We start from the raw sequence: 14,847 nt of genomic DNA on the forward strand, positions 1-14,847 counted from the left end.
AAGAAAAGTAAAATTAACAACCCAAATGGAAGGCTTAGCAAATAAAACAGAAGCTGGAGATCACCATGTGATTTTAATCTTCTGTCTGCCATTCTCCATACTCCTGGTCAGCAATGACTGTAAGAACAACAGCCCACACTCTCAATGATGCTACCAGTGCCAGTGGGAACAATGCAGACATTATTTTCATAGGATTGTGGTCTCTTTCAACCTTTCAGGCAGTTCCCTAAGAAACCTGTATAGGAGTCTGCCTCTGTTTATCCCTTGGAAGCATTACCTCAATGTTGGGAGATGCACACTGACTGAAACCTCCCATCCTGGCCAGGGTCCCTAGTAACTATTTGCGTGAGCTATTTTATGACAGAATGTCCTGGTAAAGAACACCAAACTAATAAGCCACCACCAACCAGAAGAGTTCAGAAAAGATCAAAAGAGAACACCATGTGTCCAACCACCTCCCAGAATTCCTCTGGTTAGCATCCATCTTGGCTGAGCAATGCATGTGCCACCAGGAAGGACTCTGAGTCAGAATGGTTGGCCAAAAAAAAAAAATGATTGGCCAAAGACAACCCAGAAGCTAATCCCATCACCATAAAACCTGAGACTGCAAGCCACAAGCCACATGGCACAATAGTTCTCCTGGGTTCCCTTACCCTGCTGCTCTTTGTCCCAGTGCGCTTTTCCAATAGTTTGTTGCTTTGTCAGCACACATCTCCTCAGACAATTCTTTCCCAAGTGTTTACACAAGAGTCCACTCTTGGGGCCCTCTAGGGGGACCCGGCTTCTTACAGTATTAACAGTAGGGAAGCACTGTGGATGTCTTTTGATACAAGTATAAAAGGCCCAAGTACTGACCTCAGCAGCCTGAGATATGGGACAAAGACCATGAAAAAGCAACAAGGCAGGAAAATCTGTACAGAGAGAGGCTGGGAAAGGAGAGGCATATACGCATTTTAAAGGTCCCATGTTAGAGTTATCTTACTATCTCTGCTTGGCCTTCAAGCAGAAGCAAAGGCTAAGGCCAAGTTGTAAAGACCCTGGCTAAGTACACCAAGCTGCACAAAAGTACAAGAGAAAGCATGTCTTGTGTACTGGTGTGAAACTACCTTTCTTCAAATCCACTGATTTCTCCCTGGGCACCTGGGTACCCCCTTGCTAAGGAAAGCACACTGACTGAAACTACCCACCCTGGTCAGGCACCATAGTAACCACTTACAATTAGCTATTTTATAACAGAACATTCTGGTAAAGAACATGGAAAAATAAGCCATCACAAACCAGAAAAGTTTGAGAAAGATCAAAAGGAGACGTCACATTTCCTACCACCTCCCAGATTCCCAGCTGGCATTCATTTTGGCTGAGCAATGTGTGCGCCACCAGGAAGGATTTTGAGTCAGAATGACTGGCCAAAGACAAACTGGAAACTAACCCCATCACAGTAAAACCTGAGACTGAGACCCACATGGCACTCCTGGATTCCCTTACCATATTGCTCTTCATCTGGGTGCCCCAAACCAATAAAGTCTCTTGCTTTGTCAGCAAGAGTGTCTCCTCGGACAATACATTTCTGGGTATCAGACAAGAGCCCCCACTCAGGCCCTAAAAACAGGTCCCTCTTCCTCATATTGCTTTAGCTATCTTGCACAGAAAGGTGCCTTGGGCTGGGGACAAATTCTCTCCAACCCCCACATGAAACCCATCCAAGTAAGCTGGGGAACTGTGGAGAAAAGAGCAACCCAACACAAATTTGTATGACTCTTTGGAAATAGCTACTCAAATCACTCACTGCCCCATCTAGTTATGTAGGAATAAGAGGTCTCTGAATTCAACTGAAGAGGCTTGGGGCAGGGTTCACAGTCCATCAGGGAAGCTCAACAAATCAGCTTCAAGCTGACTAGATGCTGCTTACATATCTAAACCCAGTGCAAATGCCTGTACCTATATCCATTACAAATGAACCATCTTATAAACAGCAGGGGTCCACAGTCAGACAAAAGCAAGAATCCCAGACTGACAGGAAATCATACAGTTTAGATGATAAGTGTCCCAAAGGCAAAGAAAGGTTGGGAAATGGCAGGAATCTCCTGCATTCAAATGTAACATGTTGCTCATAATGCTTTCACTACAATAAAAAATTAGCCTTGCAGAAAAGAAGCACTCATCACACACCAACTCCATGACACTTCTGATATAAGCTAAATACAGACAACAATTCCTCCTCCCCCTCAGGAAATTGGAGCTGGGATGAAAATCAGGGAATATGGACCCTCAAGCTCCTCCTTCCCCTGTGAATATTCTGCCCCTTCATTTGTATGCTCCTCATAGCTGACTTGCGAAAGAAACCCAGAGTAGCACTTCCTAACTTATCTGCCTGGTCTCCCTCCAAGAGCATGACTTCTAAGCTGCTGCAGTCATATTAAACTCTTCACAACACTATGGACTATAGCCCACCAGGCTCCTCCATCCCTGAGATTCTTTAGGCAAGAATACTGGAGTGGGTTGCCATGTCAGCCTCCTGGGGATCTTCCCAACCCAGGATTGAACCTGAATCTCTTAAGTCTCCTGCATTGGCAGGTGGATTCTTTACCTGCTGAGTTAGTGGGAAAAGCCCTCTGAGATTAAATAAATTCTGCTTAAATAAATTCTCATTTTACTTTTTTAACCTCCCTATCTTTTCTCCAAATTCTTTTTGCAATGAAGCAAGAACCTTAAATTCACTGGGAATACCTGAGCAGGCATATAAAAGAACTCCATTTTTGGTTACCACAAATTGGTAGTAATAAATCACAGCTACTAAAAGAATCACGTGGATTACTCACATAGATGTTTATGCTGAGTAAAATCAAGCTACTGATCAAGACTGCACTGCCCAGATGGCGATGCCTAGCTGGACTGCAGTCTGTACTGAGTGTGGCTATGTGCCCATATTCACAGAAATGGTACCAAGTAAAGGATTCTTTCCTAATGCAAAGGCTGCCCCTGCCTGTTAGACTTGTGATACACACAAAAAGCTGACTCACTTGTCTCCAGACTGGGAAGGCCACGACACACAGGGCCTTGATTCCCTTCATTCTGAAAGTCTTAAATGCATCCAACCTTTAAGTCTCCTTAGATCTACTGGTCATGGGTGACCCATAGTTAACAACCTTTTTTCAGGTCATGGGATTGATGTGCCACACCAATCACTTGACTTTGGCTACATCACTACAGCCTTTGAAATGATCTGTCATGTGGTCAGTCCAGTCGTGACAAACTCTGTGACCCCATGGACTGCCCCATGCCAGGCTTCCCCATCCATCACCAACTCCCAAGCCTGCTCAAACTAATGTCCATCAAGTTGGTGATGCCATCCAACCATCTTATCCTCTGCTGTCCCCTTCTCCTCCTGCTGTCTATCTTTCCCAACATCAGGTCGTTTCCAATCAGTCAGTTCTTTGCATCAAGTGGCCAAAGTACTGACAACCCCATGAAGAGTTATGTGGTCAGACTCCTAGCTAATCTGCAGTCTGAAACTGTTAAAGAGAAGCACACCGACTGAAACTGCCCATCCTGGCCAGGCACCAGAGTAATCATTTGCATGAGTTATTTTACAACAAGAGATCCTGGTAATGAACATGGAACTATAAACCACCACCAATGGAAGAATTTGACAAAAGTCAAAGGGAGACCCCACATGTCTGACCACCTCCCAGAGTCTTGTTGCTGGTGTCCATTTTTGCTGAGCAAGACATGCATCACCAGGAAAAACTCTGAGTCAGAATGACTGGCCAAAGACAACCCAAAAACTAATCCCATTACCATAAAATCAGACACTGCAAGCCATGTGGCAGAGCAGTTCTCCTGGGTTCTCTTACTCTACTGCTTTCTGCCCAGGCTCCCCCTCCCAGTAAAATCTCTTGCTTTGTCAGAATGTGTGTCTCCTTTGACAACTCATTTCTGAGCATTAGACAAGAGCACACTTGCAGGCTCTGGAAGGAGTCCCCATTCTTGCAATAAAACTGATACACATTTTAGCACAAAAGCCACCAACATGGGGTGATAGTAAAGTACCTCTGCCATTTTATCCACATTCCCTGTCATCCACAGGCATCTGGAATTACTGAGCATTAGGCTTGCTTCTCAAAAATTGATGCAAAAATGAATTCTGATGTTAACTCCCTCACATTTATCTTATCTACACACTGTGGAAAGCAAGCTGAGCCACTGATCAGGACAAAAGAGATGCTAGGTTACATAAGTCTGCTTTTAAAAAATCAGCACTGAGTGTGAAAGAAATTCAAAGAATATTTGTCACTTTTAGGCTACCGCTTTTTTCTTTCTCCCAACAGCATAAAACCGTGAGCTCAAGTGGCATACTCTACCCAAACTGGTGTCTAGAAGAGTCATACTTGGTTTCAGCTACCTGGACTGTCTTGTGAGACTAAAATGGTTGTGCACCTCTGAATCAAGTGGATAATGACCACTATAGAGTATACTGCCTAAGAAATCTCCCTCTGGTGACCTATGCAAGTCAAAGAGGAGGACATAATGGATCTCTGCAAGGTTTATAAAAGCCCACTCCTCTAGTACCTAGCCTTTGTGGGAAAAGGGACTGTCATGAGTAGGTAAACAAAAGGACAAAAACTGAAATTATAGCTACTGGAAATATAGACTGTGTTAACAAATCTAACATTAGCCATCCAATGCATTTAAAAGCTGCCCCAAAGTCTTCATCACAAAAAGATGTACCCTTGTGTAACTCTCCTAAATTTTGGAATTAAGAGTGGTGATTCTCCCTTCCAGCCAGACTTCTCAGATGACAATCTATCACTCAAATGGAAATAACAGTGAAAGTCCCAGCTCCTTCATTTCCTAAACAAAATGCTTATCATCATCACCTTATATCTCCCTTACCCTCACTTCTCTAGATACTTCTAAGTCATTTCAAGGATAGACAAATACCATCCAGCTGGTGTCAGACAGAGACAGGATAAATTGGACTACATGGCCTTAGGCAGGTCTTTAAAAGAGAAGGATGTGAATCAGTTATTCCCCTGCAAACCCTAGGGTTATCAGTTGGCTAGGAAGCCATACTGCAAATCACTTTAAATCTGTGCCCACTGGAAAACACAAATGTAAGTTTCACTTTTGGTATCTCAACAATCATAATCCATACATATGAGTGTCCCTTCTCAGATGGAAGCCAGGAATAAACTTACATTCCTGTAGAAAAAGTCTCTCACATTAGGACAGGTCATAAGAGATTATCAACTGTTTCATCAGGAAGTCAAGGGACTATCAGAAAAATAAAAAATGCTCTCCAAAATGATGCTACTTTGGTTTCCTGAAGAAACTCACTGCAGGAGCAGTTGACTCCTGGCTGATGGCTACACTACAGGCAGTTATCACTCTAATAAGAGTCATTCACTAGTAAAAGACAGAAGGAAATCTGTTCACAGCTTCAGCTGAAATGATCAATGGAATGTATTCAGGAGAGTCTCAACCAACTGGCCACACTTATTAGTTATAGTAAAACAACCCAGCAAAAAGATGGCCAGAAGACATGAATACACAATTTCCCAATGATGGCCAACAGATACGTGAAAAGACGCTCAGCAGCACTGAAAAGGAAATGAAAATCAAAACCACAGTGAAATATTCCCTCACACCTGCCAGAAAGCTATCATCAAAAAGATCACAAATAATAAATGTACAGAACAGGGACCTCTCCTACATTGTTGGTGGGCATGTAAACAGGTGCAGCCACTGTACGAAATGGTTTGGATGATTCTCAATAAACTATATGACTCATATGACTCAAGAATTCAAATCCTGAGTATATATTCTAAACTAAAAACATGAATTCAAAAATATACATGAACCTCAATCTTCATAGCATTATGTACAACTGCCAGGACACTGAAGCAACCCTAGTATCCATCAACAAATGAGTAGATAAAGATGTGACACACATACACAATGGAATACTACTCACACCTAAAAATGAATGAAATTTTGCCATCTGCAACACTAATGAACTTAGAGAACATTATACTAAGTGAAATAAATCAGAGAAAACATAGTGTCATTTATGTGCTGAACTAGAATTAAAACTAGTGACTAAAACAAAGAAGCAGACTCACAGATCCAGAGAACAAAAGTAGAGGTTACCAGGGGAGAGAGCAAAAATGGAAAAGGCAAGATATGACAGGAGGATTAAGAGGTACAAACTACTTAGGTGTAAAATAAATAAGCTACAAGAATAACCTTTTAAAAATTCTGAATCACTATGTCACAACCTGAAACCTATATTACATTGTACACTGATTATATCATAAGAAAAAAAAATTGTTTTCAAAAAGAAAATGGTGAGGGAAGGACCTCCAAACCACCACTTCTACACTATACAAAGATTACACTGGCAAAAATTATTCAAACTGTCTTGAAATTAGAAAACAGTTAAAACCAACAACCAGAAGAAAGAAAATGGTGAGGGAAGGACCTCCAAACCACTTCTACACTATACAAGATTACACTGGCAAAAATTATTCAAACTGTCTTGAAACTAGAAAACAGTTAAAACCAACAACCAGAAGAAAGCTTAACTAGTAAAGAAGGTGCTGTATTTTACTTAAGGAATATTGTAATTTTTTATTCTACATGACTATAGTTCCCTGGAAACGGTTAGCACATCTGGTGTGGCACACTGGAGGAACAGTGGGTAAGAGAACTTGTTCTTAGGAGTTTTGATAGTTAGCTATATGACAGATCCCCAAGGGAAGCTCAAGAATAAGCTTTCACATTGCCAGGGTTGGTGTAACCTCTTGGTATGGAATGTTGAACCAGTCACAGCTACATGAGCTAAGGAACAAATGAAAAGAGAAGCAGCAGACAAACTGATAGAGGAGGCTGGTAAAGAAGAAACCTGGAAGAATAATGGATCTGGACTGGGGCCCAGGTATACCACAGAATCTAAAAGGCTACATGCATGTCTAGGTCAGGATACTTGTTCAGAAAAGACTTCAGAAGACCATACACTTTTGTATCTGGCTGTGTGCAAGGAGGTACATGTTTAGGCTGAGTTTGCCTAAGTGTTAAACAAGTTCCCTAAACAAATTTTGCAAATTTTTGCAAAAAACTCAAGAGTGTACTTTTCATTATTTTTGTTGTTCAAGCTTTTGAGGAAATCTCTTTCAAATTTCTGGCTGTCTTCTAAGCTACCACAAAAGACTTCAAAGACAACAAAGCAGAAACAATATGATCTTAATGAAACAGCTCACCCATGAACCAGAAAAATAAATAACTAAACAAACATTTACTAAACATTCATAGAAGCAACAACAAACCCTAGGAATATAGAAAGAATATGATTTCCAGAATACAGGGTTCACATTTGCACATTTCTTACTCACTGGTTTGTCTAAACTGAACTTCTGTCTCCAAGCGCAGGGTTCTTCTTCTCACACCTCTAGATACTGGCTTATCCAAGATTAAGAAAGAAAAATGTAAAGCATGTCTATTAACAACTCACCCAAAGAATCTAAGAATCAGCTGAGGCACAACTCTCATCAACCATGCCAACTATGCTCTCTGCTCAGTCTCCTTTACTTGCTTGATTTCACCTGAACTTTCTATTAACCTAGTTACCTTTCTCAATAAGTCACTGTCTGATTCTGAGACATTTTTAGATTTCTGAAATCAGTATCAGAATGTACTAATCCATTCTGTACTCTCTATTAGAGTAGTCTCTTTCTAAATCAGGATTCACTTTTGTTCAACAGTTACATTATAAAACTCAAAACATTCAATTGAAAATTATAAAGTCACAAGTCAGGCAAAGAAAAACAGAACTATAGACAAGTCATGGAAATTAAAAAAAAAAAAAATTAAGAATGAACAAAATAACAGCCATCAATAAACAAATAGAAATTATTTCTAAATGAACCAAAAATTCAGACTTGAAAGGTATGACAACTGAAATTCAGAAGGGAGAAAAACTGACAATTTAGAAGACAGGTTAACAGAAAATATAATCTGAGAAACAGAAAGAAAAAGGAATGAATAAAAATGAACAGAAGTTAGGAATTTTGTGATACTAACAAAAATAAAATGTAAGTCACAGAAGAAGGGGAGAGAAGAGGTCAAGAAGAGTACTGAAACAAATAACAGAAAAAACTCTCATTTGATGAAACACATTTGGCTACACATCCCATGAGTTACATAATGAACAACCTTTAACTATAATAAACACAAAGACTATCTTTCAAAATAAGAGACGGTATTAAAACATTTCCAAATACACAAGAACTAAGAGAATACTATTAGAACTGCCTTGCAAAAAACACACAAAGTCCTTCCAAGAAAAATAAAAGGGCATTACAAATCAACTCAAGCCATACAAAAAAAAAAAAATAGTTAAAATAATTATAGTTAAATATAAAAACCAATAATTACTGTATTTTGCACTTGTAACTCCTTTATCTCTACATGGTTTAAAACTTAAAACAATTCCTATACACCAATAATAAGAAAACAGAAAGAGAAATTAAGGAAACAATACCATTCACCATTGCAACAAAAAGAATAAAATACTTAGGAGTATATCTACCTAAAGAAACAAAAGACCTATACATAGAAAACTATAAAACACTGATGAAAGAAATCAAAGAGGACACAAATACATGGAGAAATATACCGTGTTCATGGATTGGAAGAATCAATATTGTGAAAATGACTATACTACCCAAAGCAATCTATAGATTCAATGCAACCCCTATCAAGCTACAAACAGTACTTTTCACAGAACTAGAACAAATAATTTCACCATTTGAATCGAAATACAAATAACCTCAAATAGCCAAAGCAATCTTGAGAAAGAAGAATGGAACTGGAGGAATCAACTTGTCTGACTTCAGGCTCTACTACAAGCCACAGTCATCAAGACAGTATGGTACTGGCACAAAGACAGAAATATAGATCAATGGAACAGAACAGAAAGCCCAGGGATAAATCCATGAACCTGTGGACACCTTATCTTCAACAAAGGAGGCAAGGATATACAATGGAAAAAAGACAACCTCTTGAACAAGTGGTGCTGGGAAAACTGGTCAACCACTTGTAAAAGAATGAAACTAGAACACTTTCTAACACCATACACAAAAATAAACTCAAAATGGATTAAATATATAAATGTAAGAACAGAAACTATAAAACTCCTAGAGGAGAACATAGGCAGAACACTCTCCGACATAAATTACAGCAGGATCCTCTATGACCCACCTCCCAGAATATTAGAAACAAAAGCAAAAAATAAACAAATGGGACCTAATGAAACTTAAAAAGCTTTTGCACAACAAAGGAAACTATAAGCAAGGTCAAAAGACAGCCCTCAGATTGGGAGAAAATAATAGCAAACAAAGCAATAGACAAAGGATTCATCTCAAAAATATACAAGCAACTCCTGCGGCTTTTTTATTCCAGAAAAACAAATGACCCCATCAAAATATGGGCCAAAGAACTAAACAGACATTTCTCCAAAGAAGACATACAGATGGCTAACAAACATATGAAAAGATGCTCAACATCACTCATTATCAGAGAAATGCAAATCAAAACCACAATGAGGTACCATTAACGCCAGTCAGGATGGCTGCTATCCAAAAGTCTACAAGCAATAAATGCTGGAGAGGGTGTGGAGAAAAGAGAACCCTCTTACACTATTGGTGGAAATGCAAACTAGTACAGCCACTATGGAGAACAGTGTGGAGATTCCTTAAAAGCTGGAAATAGAACTGCCATATGACCCAGCAATCCCACTCCTGGGCATACACAGCGAGGAAACCAGACCTGAAAGAGACATGTGCACCCTGTTTATAATTGCCAGGACATGGAAGCAACCTAGATGCCCATCAGCAGATGTATGGATAAGGAAGCTGTGGTACATATACACCATGGACTATTACCCAGCCATTAAAAAGAATTCATTTGAACCAGTCCTAATGAGATGGATGAAACTGGAGCCCCTTATACAGAGTGAAGTAAGCCAGAAAGATAAAGACCAATACAGTATACTAACACATATGTATGGAATTTAAAAAGATGGTAATGATAACCCAATATGCAAAACAGAAAAGAGACACAGATATACAGAACAGACTTTTGAGAGTCTGTGGGAGAGGTGAGGGTAGGATGTTCTGAGAGAATAGCATTGAAACAAGTATACTATCAAGGGTGAAACAGATCACCAGCCCAGGTTGGATACATGAGAGAAGTGCTCAGGGCTGTGCACTGGGAAGACCCAGAGGGATGGGATGGGAAGGGAGGTGGGAGGGGGGATCAGGATGGGGAACATGTGTAAATCCATGGCTGATTCATGTCAATGTATTGCAAAAACCACTACAATATTGTAAAGTAATTAGCCTCCAACTAATAAAAATAATTTAGAAAAATAAATAAATAAAACTTGAAACAAACTTATGAGATAGTAAATTAACACAATGTGCTAATTATCTATGACAATAAGGAAGTCGGCAGAACTATAGCAACCGACTATACTACTGAAGGTACACTGACAGTAATATAAAATAGTTGTCTTTTTTTTATCCCCAGGGAAGCAGAATGTAAAAAAAACTAAGTAGCATACATAAGAAGAAATGAGAATTTAAACGCTACACTACCAAAAATTCAAACAAAAAAGCAGTAGTACAGGAAATGAGAAGGGAAAAAAAAAAAAAAATACAGAAAACAAATAACAGAATGGCAAAAGCACACGCCTCCCTATCAGAAATTACCTTAAACAGAAAACATTCTGCAATAAAAAGGCAAAAAATGACAAATATTTAAAAACTAAAATCCCAGGACATGCTATGACTCACTTTCCTTTTCTCAAAACTTTCCATTTATTGAAGTACACAGGCATCTACTATGGTTGAAGAAATCATTTGACTTCCCAGATTTATCCATGATTAAACATATTAACACCTCCCCTTAGACTTTTGGTGACCCCCATGGACTACACAGTCCATGGAATTCTCCAGGCCAGAATACTGGAGTGGGTATCCTTTCCCTTCTCCAGGGTATCTTACCAACCCAGGGATCAAACCAAGGTCTCCTGCATTGCAGGCAGATTCTTTACCAGCTGAGCCACCAGGGAAGCCCAAGAATACTGGCATGGGTAGCCTATCCCTTCTCCAGAGGATCTTCCTGACCCGGAATAAAACCAAGGTTACAGTTACTGCATTGCAGGTGGATTTTTTTTTTACCAACTGAGCTATCAGGGATGCCCTAAAATTGCCTACTCTATCTCAGTATCTATGACCAAGATGCCCATAAATTATTTACAAGTTACAAGCTCTCCTGAAAATGATCCTCAAACTTTTATTTTTAATTTGAAATGTATTTTTCATTGTAATAACAATAAAATATTATGTGAGTTTCACTGTAAGTCTTGTATTTCAGCTTTTGTATACCCTACAGCATGTGTGGGTGCTCAGCCCTGTCCAACTCTTTGCATGACCACGGACTGCAAGAAGATCCAACCAGTCCATCCTAAAGGAAATCAGTCATTGGAAGGACTGATGCTGAAGCTGAAGCTCCAATATTTTGGCCACCTGATGCGAAGACTGACTCATTTGAAAAGACCCTGATGCTAGGAAAGATTAAAGCCGAGAGGAGAAGGGGACAACAGAGCATGAGATCGTTGGATGGCATCACAGACTCAATGGAGAGGAGTAACTCCGGAGTAAACTCCGGGAGTTGGTGATGGACAAGGAGTGCTGCAGTCCATGGGGTCACAAAGAGTCAGATATGACTGAGTGACTGAACTAAACTTAACTGGAATGTAGCTGGCTAGGCTCTTCTGTCCCTGAGATTCTCCAAGTCATTCCTTTCTCCAGGGGATATTCCTGACCCAAAGACTGAATCTGAGTCTCCTAAATTGGCAGGCAGATTCTTTACCACTGAGCCAGCTTGGAAGTCCCATACTCTACACAATCAAAAATATGATTTCCATCCATTATCATATACTTGATAAACTTTACCCATTTTGCCCTCCCCTATAATCTCTTGCCCTTTGGCAACCACTACTCTGTTAGGGGACTCACTTAAATAACAAATACACAAACAAAGTATAGAAATGGATATTCCTATGAATACTAAAGGAAATCTCATCAAAATCAAGCCCAGAGGCCCAGAGTTTTCAGCCAGTACCACTGCACTTTATAGAAAGAGTTATGAATTACAGAACCCAACACTACAATAGGAAAAAAAAAAAAAAAAAATCTTCCAACTACAAATGCTAAAAGGAAAACACAGCCACTGTATTCCCTAGAAGAAATGGACTACTCACCTCAGCGAGTGAGAAATTATCATGCTAAACTCTCACTTTTCTCCTAAAGACTTTCATTCAAAAATTGTCCCCAACTTCTCCTTTTTCTACGTAAAATAATATTTCTCTTCTTTATTAGAATGTCCTAAACTGCAGAGTTACCCCTTTTTTTAAAATCATGTTTGTCTTTGGAGGAAGTACCCACTGTGAAATTCCAAATTCTTAAGAGTACTATGCATCCAGTTTTTTTTTGTTTGTTTGTTTTTCCACAATCCCGCAAGAACTTAATCTGTTTTTTCAGAATACAAGGAGAGAGAGAAAAAAGCCAAGTGTGAAGTATTCACACCTTCATATAGAGACAAAATAATCTCACTTCAGACACAGGTGGAATAAATTCTTCACACTTTGTTCAAATGTAAAGTTCATGAAACTTTGAAGTTCACAGAAGATACTACAAAAATTTTATTTTATGGGCTCAAAGAGAAACAAACGCTTCAAGTTTAAATTAACAGAAAAAGTGCTGCGTTATCCAGGCTCTTTCCCTGCAATTCTCAACTCCACGTCTCCGAAAACCATACAACTGTATGTAGCACAGTCGTGAAAAACTCTCAAACTCATCCCAGAAGAAGGATTTTTCCATCCTAATAGAGACTGAGGTTTTCCTTTCACCAGATAAACAATGTAATGCTCCACTGTCATTTCTATACCAAGACCTGTGTATGCATAGTCGCTCAGTCGAGTAGACTCTTTGCAACCTTATGGCTCCTCTGTCCACGGAATTCTCCAGGCAAGACTATTGTAGCCGGTTGTAATTTCCTCCTCCAGGGGATCTTCCAGACGAACCAGGAGTCTCCTGCTTTGCAGCCAAATTCTTTAGCTCTGAGCCAGGAGGGAAGCCCTCCAAGCAGCAAGTTGTCGTCCACATCACTGATGCCAGACAGCCCAGGTCGCGAAACCAAGAAACTCTAATAGGTACGCCACCGATGCCTGCTATCCGCTTAGCGGCAGAGAGCAACGGAGAACCGGAAAACACACCACGCAACTCAACCCCGACCTCGGCGCCATTATTTAAGTATGCAACAGCGTTGCCAACGCTGCCGCAACACACCCTGAAGAGCGAACCGCCCACTAGCAGTCCTTGTTCCCAGTCGACCGAGGCTGGCGGCCAAGGAAGGGAATACGGGGAAATCAGTGGGAAAGAGGACATATGACTCACAGGACCCAAAGGACCCCGAGGCACCCGACGCAGGCAGCGGTCACAAGTGGCGAACTGCTGCTGCTGCGCTGCTAAGTCGCGTCAGTCGTGTCCGACTCTGTGCGACCCCAAAGACGGCAGCCCACCAGGATCCTCTGTCCCTGGGATTCTCCAAGCAAGAATACGGAGTGAGCTGCCATTTCCTTCCCCAGTGCATTAAAGTGGAAAGTGAAAGTGAAGGCGTTCAGTCGTGTCTGACTCTTCGCGACGCTACGGACTGTAACCTACCAGGCTCTTCCGTCCATGGGATTTCCCAAGCAAGAGTACTGGAGTGGGTTGCCCCGCACTCTTTGCCCACAAACAAGACAGTTCTGAACCGCCTCCTCTAATTAACCGGCGCACACCGCCCGAAGGCCCAGCGGTCCCTCGTCCCCATTTATTAAAGTTGAACTTCTTCCACCGACTACCCCAACACATACATCCTCCTCCTATCTTCACCCTCTGAAGGAAAAATTAATTAAAAGTAAAGTAACCAAATATAGTGAATAGGAAAACTTGCAAAACGTAAAATTCTCTCTCACACTCCACCCCCGTCACCCGGTGGCAACCAGAACTGACCGGCTTCGGGCTTCTGGCTATACAGTCAACTGCCCGGAATGGCCTCAACCGTCTCAGCCTCGGTGGCAACGCCTCTCCCGCGCGCTGCCTAGCCTACACGCGTCGCGGAGAAGTGACGCAAGCATCTAAACCCGCACATTAACCCAAAGGACGGAAGCTCGCAGGACCTAGCAACTAGCTCCAAACCCCAGCAGCCAATCGCTGATCCGGCGCTCTCCACGTGACAAGTGAAAGGTTTGCTTCTACTGGATAAACCTGGATGAGGGGGTGGGGATTATCTGAGGCTAAACTCGGCTTCAGGGTCAAACTGAGAACAGAACGCCCGGCTGGCGTTGCCTGGAAGAGAATAGACACTGTGGAAAGAACTGCTGGTGCTAGCAAACTGATCCGCCAAAGTTTGCACGCCCTGTTTGGGTTTACGGCGCAACTGGGCGCGCTATAAGAAGGGAAGAGTATTCACTGTGCTGTGCATGCAGCTTAATGGGAATTGTGGTTTTCTAAGGGCAATATCACAATAAAGTACTCTGGCATCTTTGAAAATATTCCGCTATTTCAAAAGACGAGTTCAAGGTCAGGTGGAAGTAATAAAAACTCATTTTTTGTTCTTCTTACCTTATATTTGCTAGGGACCTCGCTGTTATTATCCTTAAATGATTGAGAGTAACGGTCAGTACAGGCATACCTTGTTCATTGCATTTCACAGCTATTGCATCTTTTTGCAGATTGAAGG

At 41.0% G+C, this 14,847-nt stretch overlaps 1 protein-coding gene across 1 annotated transcript in view; it reads right to left on the bottom strand.

Annotated features, from left to right (window-relative positions):
* LOC122436399 (gamma-taxilin-like) overlaps positions 1-12,998 on the bottom strand; it is a 90,548-nt gene extending 77,550 nt beyond the window's left edge. The window contains exon 1 of the mRNA XM_043460208.1: positions 12,326-12,998. Within this exon, the coding sequence (XP_043316143.1) occupies positions 12,326-12,348 (23 nt within the window). The 5' untranslated portion in view covers positions 12,349-12,998. The remainder of the gene's footprint in view (positions 1-12,325) is intronic.
* Positions 12,999-14,847: the final 1,849 nt, after the last annotated feature.

Source organism: Cervus canadensis, chromosome Y (assembly GCF_019320065.1).
Source record: "Cervus canadensis isolate Bull #8, Minnesota chromosome Y, ASM1932006v1, whole genome shotgun sequence".
NCBI lineage: Eukaryota > Metazoa > Chordata > Mammalia > Artiodactyla > Cervidae > Cervus > Cervus canadensis.